Source organism: Peromyscus maniculatus, chromosome 7 (genome assembly GCF_049852395.1).
Source record: "Peromyscus maniculatus bairdii isolate BWxNUB_F1_BW_parent chromosome 7, HU_Pman_BW_mat_3.1, whole genome shotgun sequence".
NCBI lineage: Eukaryota > Metazoa > Chordata > Mammalia > Rodentia > Cricetidae > Peromyscus > Peromyscus maniculatus.
Genome location: NC_134858.1, coordinates 70561803 through 70584099, shown reverse-complemented (window position 1 = coordinate 70584099; position 22297 = coordinate 70561803). Strand labels below are relative to the sequence as shown.

The following is a 22297-nucleotide window of genomic DNA, read 5'->3' as shown; positions in this document are numbered from 1 at the left end:
CTTTGGCTTCTACGTGGCCACCTTCTGTCCGCCTTGACCATTTGACCTGGAGATGGAGGGCTCTCCCCAGCCTCCGTGCTCCAGTGCCTCCCGACTCCCATCCCAGAATTTACCAAGAATCGGTAAATGCAGACATGATTTTGTACTGTTCTCCCGAGTAAGTGGAGAAGACAGGAAGAGGAGATTGTTGAAATTTGAGGATGAGAAGGGAACCTCTGAGCTCAGCAAAGCTGCGAAAGTCCAGACTTTCCGAAGGAAGTAGTCCAAAGACACGGGCAGCTGATTTGCAAAAAGCACTGCTTCCTGGGATTCGGCCAGTCGGAAATGTCAGAGGTCCTTCTGTTCTGAAGATGCTTCACAAAAGCCAATGCCATGTCACATTCTCCACTCCCTCCATCTAGCTCAGGAAGAAATGATCTTCTCTTAAAATCGGGCCACCCAACACCACACAACCAAGTCATTTCTGTTTCTTTTGAGATAGTCTTATGTGCCCCAGGCTGGTTGCTAGTGCTGAGGATGACCTTGAGTCTCTGATCCTCTTGCCTCCACCTCCCAGTGCTGGGATTTCAGGTGGGTACTACCATGTCCTGTTTTTGTGTGGTCCTGGGAAGGGAACCTGGATTTCATGAATGCTAGACAAGCACACTACTAACTGCGCCATATCTCCAGCTAAAAGAGCAACTTCTGGTCAAGGAAAGATGGGCAAATTGGAGCCTCCTGGAGGTAAAAAGACAAACCTGCTCTACAACAGGTGCTAAGACGGCAACTGAGAACCAGCCACTCCGGTGAACTTAGCCTTCCCTAACCACGTGAGAAGGACGGAAGGCCACTGCTTCTCCCTCTCTCCCGGACGTGATCACAAGCTTCCCTAGGAATCAAACTATCTTCTACTGACTTCCCAACTATTATTTACAAATGAGCTCTGTGATTCTGGTTGATTTTCAATTTTTTGAATTAGTAAAGCCTAAGACAACACAAATGTCCATGCACACAAAACCTCTCTACATTACAAAAAAGAAGTTCTACACACTTTAGCAGCCCCCTTTAAAAAAAACGGCTGCTTGCACATCCGCTTAGAGTTCTAACAGCCCAAGTGTGGGAGAAATGCTGGCATGCTAATTTGCTCAAGTAAGTTTGAAAGAGTATTAGATGAAGATGCTTGGTACTGTTTTAGGATGATGTCATCAGATTGCATGGTAACCAATATTATTAGGAGTTTTTCCTATCACTAGGCACAGTTGGATGTCTGAAAAACAAAAGAAGGCAAAACTCAAAACCGGACTGTCACTGTATTCTGCTTACTTCCATAGACTAGACACCCGTGCAGGAAAGGCTCGTTTCCTGTCTGTATGCCGCCTTCCAGCTGGGGTAACAAGGACCACAAGAGCAGTACTGTGCCACCCCAGAGGCATACACTGGCCACAGATCTTATGCTAAGCACTCTATTTGAAGCCAAGTTTATTTTCTTTGATAAGCTAAGTTGCTTCAGTTTTTGTGTACCCTGGGATATCTGAAGCATGTGGACCAGAAATAATCTAGTGGACAAGCAAGGAAACCTGTCAGAAAAGAGCTAACGCCTTTTTTTTTAAAGGTTTATCATTATTATTTGTGTGTGTGTATGCTCCATGTTTCAAAATTCACACACAGGGCTGGAGAGATGGCTTAAGAGCACTGGCTGCTCTTCCAGAGGACCCGGGTTCAAGTCCCATAATCCATATGGTGGCTCAAAAGTCTCACACACACATGCACTACCTGGCGGTGGCCAGAAGAGGGTATCAGATCCCCCATGACTGGAGTTACAGATGCTTGAGAGCTAACGTGGGTGCTGGGAACAGAAGGGGGGGTCCTCTAGAGCAGTAAGTGCTCTTGACCGCTGAGTCATACCTCCAGCCCCAGAACTGATGCTTTAAAACCTCATCCGTAACCTGGCCTTGTTGAGCGAGCCACAGTGTTAACAATGAGCTTGAAGATGTGGAACTGAGTGGTGTGTGCAGGAGAGGAAGCCTTTCAGTGAAGAAAAAGGATTATACTAGAAAACACAATTCTACCTGTACTTCTTCACTTCAGGTATATTGGGAACTCTGTATCACTTTCCTAAGAAAGCCATGTCAATCTGTGTAAGAGACATCTGTGGGTAAAATGAGACAAAATTTCTGGGTCATGTTCATAGTTCATCATTTTCTTTTTCTTTTTCTTTTCTTTTCTTTTTTTTTTTTTTTTTTTTTTTTGCTTTTTGAGACAATGTTTCTCTGTGCAGCATTTTGACTGACTATCCTGGAATTTGCTCTGAAGACCAGGCTGGCCACAAATTCAGAGATCCTCCTGCTTCTGCCTCCCCAGTACTGGGATTAAAGGTGTGCTCTACCACTCTGGGCCTAATTCATCACCAAAAGCATCTATATAAATTTTATAAATTTTGACTTAGTATTTTGTACAAATATGGAACTAGCGTAAAAATTAATTCAAATCTGTGAAGATATTCATCAGCTATGATTACAGCTTGTCCACCACTCATGGCTGAAACAATGTAGGGCTTTTCTTTTCTTTTTCTTCTCTTTTAAAATAGGATCTCAATATGTAGCACTGGCTGTCCCGGAACTCACAGAGATCCTCCTGTCTCTGCCTCTAGTTGTTTTTCTTTCCATTCTTGTTTTTCCAGACAGGGTTTCTTTGTGTAGTCCTGGCTGCCCTGGAACTCACTCTTTGGACCAGGCTGGCCTCAAACATAGAGAGATCCATCTGCCTCTGCCTCCCAAGTGTTGGAGTTATAGGCGTGCACCAGCTGGTTTTTCCTGTATTTACAGATTCTCACTATGGTGTTTGGTAAATGCAAAGCACTTGCAAGTCATCTGTGTTTTTTAAAAAGCAACAACTTAGAAATAAAGTGAAATAATCACCTTATAAATCACACGTCCCTAGACTTGATTTAGAGAGGTCATTTCATCTTCTCAAAGACAGCTAACCACTGAAACCATCAGCACTAAAGGGCCTGTAGACCTACATAAGCCATTTTTAACAATAACCAAATCAATATTACCACAATGAAGTGTGAAGTCTTAGAGCACCAGCCATCTTGTTCCATTCAGTCGTAGTCAGGACCTAATGCTAGGGATGAGCATCCAGCATGGAGTATACAATTTCTCAAAAGCCAGGCCTCAAGAGGCTAGAGGCGGCTCAGAGGTTAAGCGTGTGTACTGCTCTTGCAGAGGACCAGTTTGGTTTCCAGTACCGACCACAGGCTGCTCACAACTGCCTGTAACTCCAGAAGGGGATCTGATGCCTTCTTCTGGCCTCCATGGGTACTGCATGTATGTGCACACGTATGTGTGTGTGTGTGTGTGTGTGTGTGTGTACAGAAATATAATTAAAAAACAAGATAAATTGTTAAAAAGTCAGCACTCAAAATAACTTAAAAAAAAAACAGATCTTTAAACACTGAGAAACTTAGCTCTAACGAAAATAACAGTCTGAGAACATGGGGTCACACTGTTCTGAACACCAGCAAATGGCAGGCAGCTTCCACCCAGAACTTAGCCTCCTGGAGCTGTTCAAATTTGCACAAGAAGAGACGTTAATTACAAAACTCATTGCTATTTCATTTCCCAAGACTGTGAAGGTATACATTATAAGATCCCCCAGGGCAGAGGAGAAAACCTTGCATTGCCTTGTCCTGGACGAAACTGTCTTGTATGTCAAAATTAAAGCATTGTTTTTTTTTTTGTTTTTTTTTTTTTTTTTTTTTTTTTGGTTTTTCGAGACAGGGTTTCTTTGTGTAGCTTTGCGCCTTTCCTGGGACTCACTTGGTAGTCCAGGCTGGCCTCGAACTCACAGAGATCCGCCCGCCTCTGCCTCCCGAGTGCTGGGATTAAAGGCGTGCGCCACCACCGCCCGGCGCATTGTTTTTTTTTTAATGCATTTTTCATTTTCCCCACCCCAAAGCACTGTATGTTTAGAAAAGTTTAAGTCACTGACAATCTACATCAGAAACATCATTTTCTACCAACAGGATATTAAATGTCTAATGTTCACAAAATTCATCGTTTTGTCATCTACATAAATTATTCAAATACTATAGTCACTACTTCTTAATTGGGGAATTCTGTTTCTTAGGAAATGGGCCCAAATGATGAAAAGCTAGCCTTCCAGTAATTAGTGGTCTAGGGACGTGGATGCGTGACCAAGTTCACAGCCAACGTCAGTTAGCTGTGCTTCAATGCTTTGAGACGTGGGAGGTGCAGTCCTACTGTGTCGAGATGTGGTCTCCAGCCATTAACGCAGGATTTTTTAAAGTCAAAACATCTCTTTAATTTATTCACTCTTTATATATATGGGTGCTGCGCCTGCATGTATGTCTGTACCACATGCGTGCTTGGTGTAGAGATCAGAAAAGGGTGTGGAATGCTCTGGAACTGACTGGTGCTATAGATGGTTGTGAGCTGCTACATGGGTGCTGGGAATCCACCTTAGGTCCTTCGGAAAGGCAGCCAGTTCTCCTAACTGCTGAGCCATCTCTCCGGCCCGACGTCACAAGTCTTCACACACTTGTAAGTTTCTTGATAACATGTGGCGGCTGTCGTTGTAATTACTGCAGTAATTATCTCCTTTGAGATCAATCACCACAGTATTCCAAGTTCTGCATTTTTAAATGTTTTTATTGTATTTTTAAGATGCTTTTATTCTATGTGTATCTGTGCATGTGCATGCCTGAGTTATGGATGTGCACCCTGTGTGCAGTGCCCAGAAAGGCCAGGAGAGGGCATCAGATCCCCTGGAACTGGAGATACATGCGGTTGTGAGCTGACTAATGTGGGTTCCTGAACCTAGGTCCTCTGCAAGGACAGCAAGGGCACCTGTCTGCAGAGCCAGGCCGCCAGGCCCACATTCAGAACTTTGTGTGGTCACACTGGTTATGAATGAACGGCACAGCATTCCTGAGGATGGTTATCAATACCCCGCCATTGTCTACGCTGCTATCTACTGTCATACAGGCCATTCGCTTATTCTGGTCCCAGGTTATGATCTGCTCCTAAACTACGCGTGTGTCGTTTCAGATCTCAGAGCATCGCTCTAGAGGGAAGGTCCTCTCGGGTGCATTTTCACCTGTCCAGAGTTACAGCAGACACCACAAAGCCTGAAGTACAGCCCCAAGTAAGTTCTGGCCTTAGCTCTTCACAGGCCTTTACTTAAAATGGATTTTCAACTTCCCTTAGGTTCATTTTGCAAGGTCAGATCTCCAGAACATTCCTCCAGCCTCCACTGCTTGGCTCTCCGCCAGCAGAGCACAGAGCACTGTCGGACCACACTGGTGCCTTCTCTCTGTGCCGTCTGTCCCAGCTAAAAACACGTGGAAGAGAGAGTTCGCAAGTCCAGAGACACCGCACTATCATACGGAGAACACTAACAGAAAACCAAGGAAGTTAGAAACTGAGCGCGCAATGCCAGCATTAATTCTGAACGACACACTTGGAAACACGTTACGCCAACTTCACTAAAGTCAGTAAGCGGATGTTAGCAATGTCACGAGGCACAACCCACCAGTTAATTAGCAAGTACTACTGGGAATCGACTCTATGCTATGATCCACGTCTGTCCTGTACCTACACAGATATCCCGGAAAGACTGATTTGAACAATGAAGTTCACAGATTTCAAAGACCCTAGCAGAGGACGGATCAGGTGTCAATTCTAACATTAAAATTAAAAAAAAAACAAAAACATTAAAATCCATTATACATACACATTCCCCACCCCCAATTATCACTACACAGGTTGTATTCAGGTAACATATTAAATCAATCTACTCTTGAACTAAATGTGTACTGTCTTATGGTCAAAATTTAGCAGTGAAATAGACATTTTTTTAAATGACTGACTTTTAAAAGTTAAAACTTGCCTACCTTTGTCATATATTATTTTGAAGCTTCAAGAGGCTTTTATGTTTCTGATAAATAACAATGAACATTTATTTATAAGTGTCTCTACAGCACCCCTCCACACACACACATCCATCTCATTTAAGACAACAAACTCGACAAGATGAATCGCCATGTTAGTAAGAACTAAAATGTAATATTTTTGTATGTGCCATTTCCAAAAAAAAAATGTCAAACATGAAACTCCTATGTCACCAAATCTCTGTTCTGCACGGAGGAGGAAAGGAAGCCAGGCTGGGTGACGGCCGTGGTTAGGCATCACCGGCCACGGCGGGCGGACCAAAGGCCTCTCGGGTGCGCATCAGCTGGACATCCTTGTCGGCCATGCACGAGTCACAGCCCCACACCGCAGAGGCCTCGGCCGTCAGGAGCCCATAGGCCGTCTCCGTCATGCCGGTGCAGATGCGATGAAACCACTTCTGGCAGGAGGCCTCACACAGGATGGCGTCCTGATCGTCATTCACTTCGTTGGTACAGATCCCGCACGGGTACACGGGGTCAGAGGACGAGTGGCCGTGGCGGCCGGGGTGCAGGGCGAACTTGCGGCTTTTGTCGGGCGTGCACAGCTCGGCTGCGCCCCGGGGCTGCCGCGGCTTGTTCTGGGTCCCGTTGGCATGGCTGTTGGCGGCCTCTGCACTGCCCGAACGGCTGTTCTCTTGGACGGCATTGTTTCTGTTGACATTTTTCAATTCCACGTTACTCGGGTTGACCGTGTCCTCCATGTTTAAGTGAGGCGGGTGGGCAGAGGAATTCTGATTCGTGTTTTTGGTTGTCCCTTGAGGAAAGTCTTGTTTGGGAGGTGGCGCTTTTGCTGGACCAAACGCGTTTGGGGGCGGAATAAAAGAATGATTAGATTCTAACGGTGAGGTAAAATTTGAATTGTTTCCAGGGACAAAATTAGGTGGCAGGTCAGGGTTAGGTACCTGGCCAGCGTTCTGCGGGGGAATCGGACTGAAGTTCTCAGCAGAACTTTGTCTGAAAGGCTGACCGGGCATGTTAATGTCCTGCGTCAGCACGTTATTGTACGGTGGGTTTCCAAAACTCGGATTCTCGTGCGGCCCAAAGTTAAAAGCATGCGGCCGATTAAAGCCCATGCCCAAGGGATGCTGAGGAAATGGATGGGGTTGATTCCTGAGTGAGTAAGGACCACAGTACGGGGAAGACATTCTTGGGGGGACGTGGGGTGGCATTCTGAATGTGCTGTAGCCTCCAAAGCCAGGATAACCAGGGCTGAGATAGGGATTGGACGAAGGCAGAGGTTTGTAGGAAAGAGTGTTGTAATTGTCATCGAAGGGATTGGCAGCCACTAGATGGTCGGAGTTTGGATTTGGTGGTGGTGCATACTCAGACAACGGAGGAAAGGAAGGTCCCTGCAAAGAGAATGTAAAGGAAAAAGAGTCTTGATGCAAGAGGCCAGGGTAACAGTTGGGCTCAGCACCCAGAATCTGGTGTTGTTCAAATTTCTCTTACAGTACTAAGAAAATTCAGTATTTTCAATTGTCCTTCTAGAGGACCCAAATTTGGTGCCCAGGATGTGGTTCACAAGCATCTGTAACTCCAGCTTCAGGGGATCTGATGCCCTCTTCAGGCCTCAACCGGCACCTGAACTCAGGTGCACATACCCACAATAGTCACATGTATATATACAAAATTTAAAATCATTTTTAAAATATATGTTTCTCTCATTTAGGAATGGAAATAAGGCATACTTTTATAGCTCAAATCCATTGCTATTTCAAACTCCATTTAACTCTTAAAAAAAAAAAAACCAGCCTATCATTGGGCTGGAGAGATGGTTCATTAGTTAAGAGCCCTGGCTCTTCTTCCAGAGGACCTGGGTTCTGTTCCTAACACTCACATGGTGGCTCACAACTGTCTGTAACTCCAGATCCAGGGGATCTGACACCCTCTTCTTGTCTCAAAGGCACCAGACACACAGACATATATGCACACCATTCACTCACACATAAAATAAAAATAAACACATCATTTTTAAAAAGCCTACCACAACTTTCATGTGTATGCTTGCCTATAGCTAAAATCTCTCTTAAAACACTAAAGTATTCTAATCACAACACTTCTTATACCCCAAATAGCCATAAAGCTAGCTAATGATAAACAGATCCCAAGCTTTTTTTTTAATGTCCAGAGAGCCAGAGCTAAAGCATTCTCAAAGATCTAATCTCTACATCTCTTAATAGAAAAATAATGGTTACACTTCAGATTTAACAGACACTGACCAAATGGAAACAAACTATAACTTAGATTCTTATCAGAGTAAGTCATTATCACCAGAAGAGTGCTTCAGTGTATAGCAAATGAAACCATAAGGCAGGGCTGGAGAGACAGCTCCGTGGTAACAACACTTGCTGCTCTGGCAGAGGACTGGGGTTCAGTTCCCAGCACCCACATGGCACTCACAACCCTCCGTAACTCCAGTTCCAGGTGATCCAGTGCCCTCTTCTGGCCTCCAGGGGCACTGCATGCACATGGTGCACAGACCTACAGACAGGCAAACACTCATACACACATAAATAAAAACATGAATAAACAAATAAATCGAAAACCATAAAATTCTATGTGTATAATTTTTTATTACAATCACAAGTTACAGCAAAGGGCACTCCCACCATGATACCACACAACACTGATTGCTATAATAACAGAGCAATTACTTCAAGTTTAATTGTTGGAAAATCCTTAAATAGAACTACAGGCTAGCCTAACACATAAGCACATTGAGTTCACACCCCTGTTAGGCTCTGAAGCAGGCAGGAAGCAAAGCACAGGGCTAAATGTAACAATTCACTTAGACACGTGATCACACCAATAAGTGAAAATTGTTACTAAAAACATGGGGGCTGGAGAGGTGGCTCCTGTTGAAGAGCACTGGCTGCTCTGCCAGAGGACCTGGGTTCAGTTCCCAGCACACATTTCGGGCGGCTCACAGCTGCCTGCCACTCCACCTCTGGGAGATAGGATGCCCTCTTCTGGCCTCCCTGGGAACCTGCCCTCACATGCACATAGACGCACAATTAAAAACAAACAAAACAGATCTTAAAGAATAAATAAATAAAAATAATTTTAAAAGAAAAAAAAAGTTAATTTACCTGTGTGCTGGCCTTGCGTTTCTTCTTATCTGGGCTTCCTAGTTGTATATTTGGTCCTCCTAACCCATCCAGTCCGCTATCACCACCTAAAAAAAAAAAAATCCTGATAATATTCCTACTTGGAAGTGAAACTGTTTCATATATCTCATAGCTGTAGTGGGCAGCCATTCCAGCTTTGGTCTGGAAGTTTCAACCCCCATTGAGGCTTCGGTAACTGTCATGCCTACAAGGCGGGGACAAGAGAGGACACTGAAGACCCGAGATCCAGATGTGCCGGCTCTCTTGGTTCCTGGACCCTTGACACCGAGCAGAGTTCTCCAGAGAACACTGCCAGACTGCGCCACGCCTTTCCCAGACTCTGTAAACTATCCATTCACTTGTAAGTTACGCCACAAAATAAACCTCCCTTTTAACTATGTGGAGTGGACTTAATAATTTCACCAATACATAGTAATTTGTTTTGCTTCCTCCCCCCGCACCCTCCCCCAGACAGGGTTTCTCTGTGTAGCCTTGGCTGCCCTGGAACTTGCTTTGTAGACCAGGCTGGCCTTGAACTCATAGAGATCGGCCTGGCTCTGCCTCCCTGTGCTGTGATTAAAGGCGTGCACCACCACCGTCGGCCTATCTCATAGTAATATTATTAAGGCAGGATACAAAGACGGAAAATTAGGGGGACAGGAAGCTGGGAAGGAGCCCCTTCCCCAGCATCAACTGCTGCAGGCCGTAATCGCTCTAAACTGTAAACCTACAGCTCTCAAGCCCTTTGCTACTCTCTCGGCTCCGGGTTTCCCCTCAGCAGAGTATAATTTCATCCAAGGCAGCTCTGGAGCGTCCTGTAATTCCACTTAGAACAGAAAAGGGAGAGGGATGGCCAAAAGGGCTGCGGACAAGCCGCTAAGATGGCTCATGAAACTAGAGCAAAGCTGATGAACTGCGCTCTCTCCTGACGTGCCCACACTACCCTTGGGCTGTCATCAGTTTTTCTCCTAACTCCCACACTTCACGTCTACATTCAGGTAGCGTGAATAAAAATCTCCAACTCTAGCCAGGTGTGGTGGCGCACACCTTTGATCCCTGTCCCCCTGAAGGCAGAGGCAGGCGGATCTCTGTGCGTTTGCGGCCAGCCTTGGCTACAGAACAAGTTCCATAATAGCCTGGTCTACGTAGAGAAACCCTGTCTCAAAAAACAAACAAACAAAACAAGAACAGAGAAACAACGAAAGAGAAATCCAACTCTTCTCCATGCTGACTAACCCTGACATTCTTTTCAGCATCAAAGCCACCAATCCCAGTTTGGCCTAAGTTGAGGTCCCTGAAAGATTAAAGAGAAGGAAATGTCACTGAGACTACTGACAAGCTCTATTTTACTGATCACTTTGGTTTTGTCCTTATTACTACTTCATGTGTGTACAGGATACATTATGTCTGGAGGGTCTGAAGGCATGCCACAGGATGTGTGAGGGTCAAATGACAAGGTGAGAGAGTTGGTTCTCTCCACTGTGGAATCAGGGGACCAACCTCAGGTTGTCCGGCTGTGGCAAGCGCCTTTACCCACTGAACCATCCCACCAACAGCCAGAATCTATTACATGTAACCTGCCGTGTTATTCTCTTGTTGTGAGAAAGCACTTGCTATAACTCAGCTCACAGTTTCAGAGGCTCAGTCACAGCTGCTTGCCCAGGCACTCGGTCACCATGGTGGGCAGGGGGAGGAAATGTCAGACCTCACGGTAAACAAGATGCGGAGAGCGATTCAGAAACAGAGGCTCAGATACAGCTCTCAGAGGAGCAGCCCCTCTATGCCCCACCCCCTAACACAGCACTCCCAGCCAGGGACAAAGTTCAACACATGAGCCTAGCCGTAGAGCTCTAACTCTGAGGGTTCAACTCTACAGGGTGGTTCCCCCAACCCTCTAAGTTCCAGTGGCCCCAGCTTTTCTTTTTTTGTTCACTAAATCCTGAATGTGGATGTTGTTTCCTGCAGTTATGTCTTTATGGTCTCCACAGCTGGCTTTTTGGTTAGCACCTTTGTCTGTCTGTCTGTTTTTAATTTTAGACAGTGTCTCAGGCTGCCCTTGAACTTACAATCCTCAACCTTCCATGCGCCACCACACCTGGAGTTTCAGATCAACACTGGTTTAATCAATTCCTTACATAAAATCATATTGTAAATTAAATTATGGGTCAGGAAGGTGATACAACAGGTCAAGGATTCCCAGGACCTACATTATGGAACAAGAGAATCAGCTCCCTCCTGCAAGTTGTCCTCTGGCCTTCCCACAGGTGCCTTCATTCACACACCCCACACACATATACATCACACACATCACACACACACACACACACACACACACACACACACACACACACACACACACACCACACACACCACACACACATATACACCACACACACACACACACACACACACACACACCACACATACACACACATATACCCCTCAGATACATCACACACACACAAAACACACACACACACACACACACACACACATAAATACATGTAATAAACTAAATTATAGGTATAATGAATGTTTCCTGCCTGGAAGGTGTGAGGTGCCTGGATTTCACAACCTTTGTTCCCTTGCCATAACTAACACGTTTTTGTTTGTTTCCTGTGAATTGGAAGACAAGATGCTTATTCATATTAAGTTCCTGTTTCCACAAGTTTGTCAAACACATTGTGATCTAGTCGTCCACCGGCAGGCAAGGCATTTGTTGTTGTTGTTGTTGTTTTTTTTTTTTTTTGGTTTTTTGAGGCAGGGTTTCTCTGTGTAGCTTTGTGCCTTTCCTGGAACTCACTTGGTAGCCCAGGCTGGCCTCGAGCTCACAGAGATCCGCCTGCCTCTGCCTCCCGAGTGCTGGGATTAAATGCGTGCGCCACCACCGCCCGGCCATTTGTTGTTTTTTAAACAGCGGTGGCTGCTACCTATAGTTACCACCTCCATGAAAATGTAATATAATACTGTGGCACTTCCATTTGCCTCTGTTAAGGACTTGGTTTAAGTGAGTGGTTTCTGTCCCCAGATCAGATACCAATTGCAAAACATCTCACGTCCCACCGGCCAGACACAGCCATGAAGTTCACGTGCCTCGGATGTCTGGCTTGCTGTCAGTGGATCTGTTCCCTCCTGAGTATACACTGACACTTCAATCGAGACACTATTTTTTTAACCTTAAAAATATTCTTTTAATGATTTAGGGGGCTGGAGAGATGGCTCAGTGGTTAAGAGCACTGGCTGTTCTTCCAGAGGACCTGGGTCCAATTCCCAGCACCCACAAGGCAGCTCACAACTGTCTGTAACCTCAGTTCCAAGGGACCCGACACCCTCACTCAGACATTAATGCAGGGAAAACACCAATGCACATAAAACTATTAAAATTTTTTTTTAAATTGTGTAAGTCTTTTGCTCACATAGATGTCTGTATACCACATGTATGCAGTGCAAACAGAGGCCAAAAAAGGCATCAGATCCTTTGGAAATGGAGTCACAGGCGGCTGGAAGCCCTGATGTGGGTGCCTGGAATCCAACCCAGGTCCTTGAGAAGAGCGGCCAGTGCTCCAACTCCTCAGCATCTCTCCAGCCCACAAGGCAGGACTTTTGAAGGAACAGCATTACCATTTGAGATTTACTAGCATTTCACAAAACTAAAAGAAAGCGCCGGGCGGTGGTGGCGCACGCCTTTAATCCCAGCACTCGGGAGGCAGAGGCAGGCGGATCTCTGTGAGTTCGAGGCCAGCCTGGGCTACCAAGTGAGTTCCAGGAAAGGCGCAAAGCTACACAGAGAAACCCTGTCTCGAAAAACCAAAAAAAAAAAAAAAAAAAAAAAAAAACTAAAAGAAAGCAACCTGAAGAGTCGTGTTTTCTTCTTTAAGGGAACCTTTTTCTTTTCCCTTTTGTTTTTTACTTTCTTGTTCTTTCTTTCTGGAACATGGTTTTGTGTAGCCCAGGCTGGCCACTAACTCACATGTAGATGAGGATGACTTTGAACTCTGATCCTCTTGCCTCCACCTCCCCAGTGCCGGGCTACAGGCACCTATCACCACTCGGAAATAACGCAACACTGGGGCTGGGATCCAGGACCCCTGCGTGCTCAGCAGGGTCAACCTTTGTTAACTGAGCCACATTCCAGCACAAGAGAGTTCCTAGAAGATCCTCTAGGGCTTAAGAAAAGACACTTTAATAAACACTAAGTTGGAAAAGTTATATTTTACTTAGTTCTATTTATTTAAGTGGAGCTGGGGATTGAACTCAGGGCCTTACTGAGTTATTCCCAGTATTTTTTTTTTCATTTTTAGAAATCTGCTTTGGAAGTTGAGAATATGATTTCATAGCCCTTTCAACTTGGTCTATTTTTTTAAATTTTCATTACATTTATTTATTTATGTGCTATGTGTTGTTATTGTGTGTGTGTGTATGTGTGTGAAAGAGAGAGAGAGAGAGAGAGAGAGAGAGAGAGAGAGAGAGAGAGAGAGAGAGAGAGAGAGAGAGCGCACAAGAGCATATACAGGTGAACCATGGCAGATCTCTGTGAGTTCGAGACCAGCCTGGTCTTCATAGTGAATTCCAGGCTAATCAGGACTACATAGTGAGACCCTGTCTTAAAAGAGGATGTGGGCTGGAGAGATGGCTAAATGGTTTAGAGCACTTGTTCTTGCAGAGGACTCAGGTTCAATTACTAGCACCCACATGTTGGGTCACACCCTTGGATTTGTAATCCAAGATCTGATGCCATCTTCTGATTCTGTGGGCACGACACATCCATGTAGTTACATACATCCAGGCAAAACATTCATACCCATAAAAGTTTTAAGAGCCCCCATCAGTAATCTGCCCATTTTGCACTGAGTATATTAAGAGACACCAAGCCATGGAACGTGCCAGGCACACAGCAGGAGTCCACACGGTATTCCTCACTTTGCTGTCCTCCAGACTAAACAACACCAGAAGCCATCCCATTTTTGTGTGTATTGTATGACACATACCAAAGCCCTAGCATGGGGGACACACACCTATAACCTCAATACTTTTGAGAAGCAGAGGTAGGAAGATCATGAATTGGAGGCCAATCTAGGCTACACAGTGCTGGGAACTGAACCTGGGTCCTCTGAAAGAGCAGTAGGTGCTCTTAACCACTGAGCCATCTCTCCATCCCAGCATCAGTTTCATAAATGTAAACCGTACTGAAATCACAACTAACTGACAGACAGGGTGACTGAGGGACACAGGAGCATCCATTTAGACCGGCTGGCAGAGCACTTGGTCCTCCGTCATGGCAGGTGGCACTTTAAGAAGTGGCTGTGATACGGATGAATACGGGCAGAAAGGGAAGCCAGGGCTTTGCAACAACCAGAGAGGGAAGCGAATCTGCAGCAAGGAGTCCGTTTGGGAAGGCAAGGAAGGCAGAGGGCCCAAAGAAGGAGACTGCGACCGTACTGTGTGGGAACAGGGAGAGATTTCAGCTACCCGGAAAAAGATCACCCTGTATGGCTCGCAGATGGACACTGCTACTGTCTGAATCAGAAATAAGCCCTTTCTGGTTTTGTTTTGAGACAGGATCTCCCTATGTAGCTGAGGCTAGCCTGGGACTCAAGATTCTCCTGCCTCAGTCTTCAGATTCCAGGTCTGTGCCACTACACCCAGCTTGTGTGCTACGCTGAAGGAGGGGAGTTTGCTGGCACAAGTAGGTCACACACACACACACACACACACACACACACACACACGACTTCGTTTCTCCGTGTAGCCCTGGCTGTCCTGGAACTTGCTTTGTGGACCAGGCTGGCCTTGAACTGGGACATCCACCTGCCTCTGCCTCCCGAGTGCTGAGATTTTTGGCGTATGCCCGGGTTCATTCTTGACCCTGGTCCAGCTCTCTCTCTGTCTGCACCGGGTGACGGAGCCTCCCCCACATCTGACCACTGCTGTCCGTTCCTCACTAGGAGACCTTCCAAACCCTTGGCCGAAACGAACCTTTCATCCCATGAGGGTTCTGTCGGACACCTTGGCAACCAAGAATAAAACAGGTAACTTCCATCCAACATGTTAAAGACACAGCCCAGGGGGCTGCAGAGAGAGCTCCACAGTTGAGAGCACTAACTGCTGTCAGCACAGGAGTTCGTGAGCAATCCTCATGCCAGGGGGCTGGCAAGGCCTGGAGCTCTACCTCCAAGGCAGACAACGCTCCTTCTGGCAATGGAGGGTCCTGTGTGCACACACAGGACATGGGCAGCGGCATGGGGGGTGGGTCAGGGGGGACGACATGGACACAGAGAGAAAGAAATCTTTAAAAAATGAATGCCCCAGCTGAGCAAAATGGCACAGACATTGAATCCCAGCACTAGAGGCAGAAGGGAGGTAGATCTCCATGAGTTCCAGGCCAGCCTGATCTACATAGTGGATTCCAGGCTGGCCAAGGTTATATAGTAAGACTCTACTAGCTGGGTCACCTTTATCCCAGTACTCTGGGAGGCAGAGGCAGATGGATCTCTGTGAGTTCGAGGCCAGCCTAGTCTACAGAGTGAGTTCCAGGACAGCCAGGATTTCACAGAGAAACCCTGTCTCAAAGAACAAAACAAAACAAAGAAAGGGCATTGGCTGCTTTTCCACAGGACTTGGTTTCAGGTCCCAGCACCCACATGGTGGCTCACACCTGCCTATAACCCCAGTTCCAGGGATCCAATGTCGCCTTCTTGCCTCTACACACATGTACTGCATATAAATTTGTGCAGGTGTGCACACCTGCACATAATAATAAATAAATCTTTTGAAAACACCAAAATTCATCTATGTATCCCTCATATATCCACTCTTCTTTCTACGCATGTGACATATTCTCTTAGAGTTCCTCCTCCTCCTCCTCCTCCTCTTTCTCTCTCTCTCTCTCTCTCTCTCTCTCTCTCTCTCTCTCTCTCTCTCCCTCTCTCCCTCCCTCCCTCCCTCCCTCTCCCCCATCTATCTATCTCCCTCCCTCTGCCTTTCTGAGTCTTCCCCCATCTGTCTCCCAAATGTTAGTGTTTTTCAAGTTCGTGACCTCAAGGCTCTTCTCACTGTTCTCTCGGGTAAGCTTGTGTGTTCCCAAGACATTAATTAGCATTCACCTGTTTACCTACGACTTCCAAATTTCTATTTCTGGCTTAAATGATTGGCTTCAGTTACAAGCCACGTCAGGCACATTCACTGCACACACTGGAATACCCTGGGGGGCGGGGTACAGTCAGTAGACTTAGAGCCAAGCTCAGATTCCCGATGGTGTACTGAGCCGTACACGGTCCAATGTTAAACCTGGAAACCTTGACCTGTTCTTCCATTAGCCTTTCTACCCCTACTTCTCCAACCTCAATCCTAACCCTCCGCACATTCCTCCAGATACTGTCTATCAGTAACGTCGACAGTTAGTACATTGATGGCACTTCTTTGTTATTGTCTCCTTAACATCACCCTTGTCTCTTACATTACTGCCGAACTGCATGAATGCTCACTGTTCCTTCTTCAGTTCTGAATGTCTGTTTCTCTTCTATTCTCTTAGGGTTCCCCCCAAGATGAATCCTCCATGAGAATTGGTTTCCATGTTCTTGTTTTTGTAGAGACAGTGTCTCAAGTACTACAGGCTGACATCTAACTCACTGCGTAGCCATGGATGAGCTTGAACTTGTCCCCCACCATGGTGTTGGTTGTTGTTGTTTTTATTCTGTTTTGTTTTGGAGACAGGGTCTCTCAATTAATAGCACTGGCAAATATTGACTGTGTGTTTTTAAAAGTCATTCTTGTAGTTTGGGATTTAACTCTTAGAATATTCTGGAACTGAAAACTGAGCCAACTCCCCACTGCTTGCGGGACTGAATGCTGCTACTGTAACAATATGCAGGATTACCTGTGTTCTTACCCTCACCGTCAGATGCTGACAAATGTCACTTAGCATTACATCTGGCTAGGACAGACAGCTAAGATCAAAGGCATAAACCTGAGGGCTCTTTCCTTTCCTTTAACTCACTCTGTAGCCCAGGCTGGCCTTGAACTCACAGAGATCTGTCTGCTTCTGCCTCCTGAGTGCTGGGATAAAGACGCACACCACCACACTAGGCTTATTATGGTGCTGTGGCTCTACAGAGCATGGTGTAGTGAAGTCCTCAGTCAATAACATTTCACTTTTATCAAATATAAGTTCTACCTATATTAGTTTCTCATTCATTCATTCATTAATTCATTCATTCACTGTGTATGTAGGTGTAGACATGCCACAGCATACATGTGTCAGTCAAAGGATACATTTTTAAATCAGTTTTCTTCCTTCTACCTATTCATGGGTTCCATGAACCCAACTCAGGTCATTAGGCTTACAAAGCAATTGCCTCCACCTGCTCAGCCATCTTGGGTTTTTTTAAGATTTATTTTTAAGTATGTGTGTATGTGTAAGTGTGTTTGAATGTGAGTGCAGGTGCCCTTGGGAAGCAAGAGGCATTGGATCCCCTGGAGCTAGAATTTCAGGCCCTTGTAAGCCATCCAACGTGAGTGCTGAGAACTCAACGTGGGTCTTCTGTGAGAGCAGTGAGCACTTGAAACCACTGAGCCACCTCTCTAGCCCCTATCCTATATTCCTATATTTTATATTCCTTTCTCTCTCTCTCTCTCTCTCTCTCTCTCTCTCTCTCTCTCTCTCTCTCTCTCTCCTCATTTACAGCTGAAATCAATCATTGTTTAGAAAAAAAAAAGTGAAGGCTTCTTTAGAAACAAGGGTCTTTCTGCACAGCCCTGGCTGTCCTGGCACTCACTCTGTAGACCAGGCTGGCCTCAAACTCACAGAGATCCACCTGCCTCTGTCTCCTGAGTGATGGGATTAAAGGTGTGCACCACCAGACCCAGCATTCTATTGCTTTCTCAACAATTCACTTAAGGTTCTGGAGAGAGAGCTCAGTGGTTTAGAGCACATACTGCTCTGGCAGAGGACGAGACTCGGTTATCACCCATTATCAGGTTGCTCATAACTGTAACTCCAGCTCCAGGGCATCCATGCCCTTCTGCTTTCAAGATCACTGGTACTCATGTGCACACACACACATTCCTATATATACACATAATTTGAAATAAATCTCTTTTAAAAAAGTTCATTTTAATTGAAGTATGTGTCTATGTATGGCAGATACATACATATATGTATGCAAATCTTACTTAAGCCAGAAATTCAATGAAATCTTTGTAATACACATGAAATAAACACATGATCATTACAAAGGTCTAACAGTAAAGGACAAGTGGGCGGGACATTCTGAGAAGCCCTGCTCAAGCGTCTATGCCCTACAAAAGCCACACTTTCGAAGTCTCAGACAACTATATAATTACAACTATATAACTACAGACGTCCCAGGGCAGCTAATTTCAATAGAATTGTGCTTCAGACAAGCTCAGATAGTAGCTGGCTGTGCTCATGCATGCCTGCAGTCCTCACATTCAGGAGGCTGAGGCAGGAGGACTGCCTGGAGTTTGAACCAGCTTGAACCACATAACATGAACCTGTTTTTTTTAAACAAACAAACAAACAAAAACAACAGCAAACGAATACAAAGCATTAATGGATTATGAACCAATCCCAAAATGTCTGTTAAATTAATGTATTTGGAAATAAGTTATTATAAAAACATTCTCCACGAAGTGAAAATATTGACTGTGTGTTTTTAAAAGTCATTCCTGTAGTTTGGGATTTAACTCTTAGAATATTCTGGAGCTGAAAACTGAGCCAACTCCCTGCTGCTTGCTTGCGGGACTGAATGCTGCTACTGTAACAATATGCAGGATTACCTGTGTTCTTACCCTCACGGTCAGATGCTGACGAATGTCACTTAGCATTACATCTGGCTAGGACAGACAGCTAAGAGCAAAGGCATAAACCTGAGGGCTCTTTCCTTTCCTTTAGCCCCAAAGCAATTTATAATAATAGGCAAAATTGTACTGCAAAAATCTCAGGGGGAAAGTGCATCTCAGAAAGGTCTCAGCCTTAAAGGCTTTGGCAACTCCTAATCACAAACAAAACAGGGCTATGGTATTTCACCAGTCGGGGTACCGTGGTACACACCTTTAATCCCAGAGCTCCCTGCAAAGGCAGGAAAATCTCTGTGAGTCCCAAGCCAGTCTGATCTACATAGTCAGTTCCAGGATAGCCAGGGCTACATAGTAAGACTCTGTCTCAAAAAACAAAAAAACAAAAACAAAAACAAAACAAAACAAAACAAAAAAAACCCAAAACCAAAAAACAAACAAACAAAACCCCACAACAACAACAACAAAGTCCACCAAATGGAAGGCTGTCTGGACATCAAGCCTTTAAAAGCAATGCTCTGCTCTAAGTTAAAACTTTTCCTTAAGTGTCTAAAAAAATCCATTTCTCTTTTTCTGCATGCTTCTGTGCACATGGAGGACAGGGGCTGATTTTTTTATTTCCTGTATTTCAAGATAGCGTTTCTCTGTCTAACAGTCCTGGCTATCCTAGAACTCGCTTTGTAGACCAGGCTGGCCTCGAACTCACAGAGATCTGCCTGCCTGCCTCTGCCTCCGGAGTGCTGGGATTAAAGACCTGTGCCACCATGCCCGGCCAGGGGGGGATTCTTGATTGCTTTTCAACATATGTATTTCGGCAGGCTCTCTCACCTGAAACCAAAGCTCACCGAGTCAGCTGGTCTAGCTTGCTCTGGGGATCGCCTGTCTCCCCTTCCACCTGCCAGAATGACAGGGGAGCTGCCACACCCTCCTGGGCTTTACCTAGGTGCTGGGGACCTGGATTCAGGTCTCTGCACTTGTTGGGCATGTGCTTTGCCCACTGAGCCATGCCCCAAGCTCCAGAAAGGGGAACTCTACCCAAATATTTGAGAGACCATCTTTCGGATCCCACACATTGGTGTCACGAGGCAGTTAGGTTGTGTTCCCTCTGGAGTCACAGTAACCCGAGACACCAAAGGATGCCTTTAGTCCGTGAAGTCAAGTGGAAATTTATCTTACTAGTTATTGATTTATGTGCACGTTACCTTTGTTTGGGTGAATGGCTTATTGCAGTAGCTTCCCTGCTTCAGCCCTTCCCCTCAGGCTTACACCGAGATAAACCCTATGAGAAACTCATTCACTGTTTTGTTCGCAAAACTGTCCAGTCCTGTCTCAGAGTCAACGCTGAAGTCTTCCTTTCTTTCATCTCATTTCTTTCTTTCTTTTTTTGGACAGGGTCTCAGTATGTATCCCTAACTGGCCTGGAACTCACTATGTAGACCAGGCTAGCCTCAAACTCACATGCCTCTCCCTCCAGAGTGTTGGAAATAACAGCCTACCGACCACAGCTGACAAAAGTCAAGGTCTTCATGACTCTCAAGACACACTCCCCTACCCTTGGCCCACCACACCTGGAAGTTCTGGCTGCCCTGGCTCACCCTGCCACAGTTACCACAGCTTCCTTGACATTGCTTGGATACACAGGCTAGCCAGACTTCAGTCCGCTGCACCTTTGGTGCCTTGGAGTGCCCTTCCCCCAGGAACGACAGGGCTTGTGCTATCTTCCTGTCAGCCCATCTTCCAGGCGAACCTTTGGTCACCTTCTACATACTCCCTGCCTCCCCTCCCCAAGTAGTCTCTTCTACCCCCATCCTGGGGTTTCATATTCTGCACGGTACTTTACCGTGTGTGCTGTTTGCCGAGTGTGTGCACTCCTGCGTGAAGAACATCTACATTCTTTACTCGCTCTTTCAACCTGTGCCAAGAACAGTACCTAGCACATAGTACATGGTCAATAAATAATTGCACAATGAACAAACTTTGAGACTCTCAGACTTAGAAACCCATCCAGAGCTGGAAATAAGAGCTGGCGGACATCCACACATTCCCAGATGGCATTTGGTGGTGTGTATGTGCTTTAAACTTCCGTGCAGTGCCTTTTGTTCAGTGCATCCTTCTCTCTGATTTTTCCGAGGCAGTAAGAGGCATTAGAATTCCTCACTAGTTCCCAAGGAAGAAAACCAATGATGCAGAAAGCTGATTTTTGGATGATTTGATTCTTAATCTTATTGGTTAATAAAGAAAACGCCTTCTGAATGTATCTAGTTTCTCTCCCTAAACTAAAGGAAAATATAGTGAATATGTGTTGCCTTTTGGAGGGAGGTGCTTCCTCCAAGCGCCTCAACTCTCTAGCAGTGCAACTTAGTTTTCTTGGGGGGGTGGGTATTGTTCGCGGGTGTCTCTTTTTCACCCCGAGGTGTCTATTGTGCTGTGTGGTGGGCAGCAGGAGAGGAGCGGGGTAGGAAGGGATGCTGAACGCTGCACGTCTGCACACAAAGTGGGGACCCCGCGCGCCTGGGGCCGCGCACTTAGGCCCGGGCCGCCCCGGTGGCTTCCCGGTGGGCCCGCGCTCCCCTATTCCTCCCGACCCGGCTCGGTTACCTCGAACTCTCTTCAGCGCGATGGGCTCCTTGTCCTGTTCCGCTGACATTACCGACCGCCGCGCATGGCTCGCCCCCGGGCCGCGGGAAGCCGGCGTCTTTGATGCGGTGGCCCCTCCTCCTCCGGGTCCTCCTTCTGGTCCTCCGGGTCCTCCTCCTGGTCCCCGGGGTCCTCCCGGCCGAGCTCGGAGCCCAGGCCTGCCGGGCCGCGGGCCGACTTTGAAAAGTTTGGGAGGCGGCCGAGGCCTCGGGGCTCCGCACACTCGCGGGGCTCAGCCGGGCTCAGGGCCGCGGCCTGGGGGCGGCGCCCGCGCCCGGCCCGCAGAATACGCGCGCCCTGGGCCGCGCTGCGCTGCGTTCCGCCCGCGCGCGGGGGAGACGCGGCCTCCGCGGACACAAAAGCCCCCGGCCTGCAGCGGCCGCTCGGGGGACGTGGCGCGGCCCCGCGGCCTCCCCGCCCCGCCTGTGCTCCACAACCCAGCACGGGGCCGGGCTTCGGGGGCGGGGACCCAGGGCGCGCGGAGCCCCGCACCCTCACTCGCACCCGCACGGAGCTCCGGGGCCGCGGCCTCCCTCGCTGGCAGGCTGCGCTGCGCTCCGGGACTGTGCGCGCCAGGCCCTGCGCTCACCCCGAGCCCCTATGCGCCGGGGTCCCCGCGCCCTCCAAGGCCCATTACCCCCGGCTCTGCGACTCCCGTCCGCGCCCCGCAGCTCGGGCTCCACGTTCTCCGCTGCCCTCCAAGGCCCAAGACTCCCTGGCTCCGCGCACCCTATGAAGGGCGCAAGGGCGCAACGTCCTGCTCTGCGCTCCCCGCCGCCCTCCA

The 22297-nt window shown here is 47.0% G+C and overlaps 1 protein-coding gene across 1 annotated transcript; it reads right to left on the bottom strand.

Annotated features, from left to right (window-relative positions):
- Positions 1–5930: 5930 nt before the first annotated feature.
- Positions 5931–21765, bottom strand: Pygo1 (pygopus family PHD finger 1). Its single transcript, XM_006973773.4, has 3 exons — positions 21475–21765; positions 9043–9128; positions 5931–7302 (listed from the first exon to the last, which is right to left on the bottom strand). The coding sequence occupies exons 1-3, from the start codon at positions 21521–21523 to the stop codon at positions 6184–6186; spliced, it is 1254 nt and encodes a 417-aa protein (XP_006973835.3). The 5' UTR covers positions 21524–21765; the 3' UTR covers positions 5931–6183.
- Positions 21766–22297: the final 532 nt, after the last annotated feature.

Coding starts and splice junctions, on each gene's coding strand:
- Pygo1 (XM_006973773.4), bottom strand. CDS start 21,523: ATGTCAGCGGAACAGGACAAGGAGCCCATCGCGCTGAAGAGAGTTCGA. Junction 9,129..21,474: donor CGCGCTGAAGAGAGTTCGAG/GTAACCGAGCCG, acceptor TTTTTTTTTTAG/GTGGTGATAGCGGACTGGAT. Junction 7,303..9,042: donor AACGCAAGGCCAGCACACAG/GTAAATTAACTT, acceptor TTCTCTTTGCAG/GGACCTTCCTTTCCTCCGTT.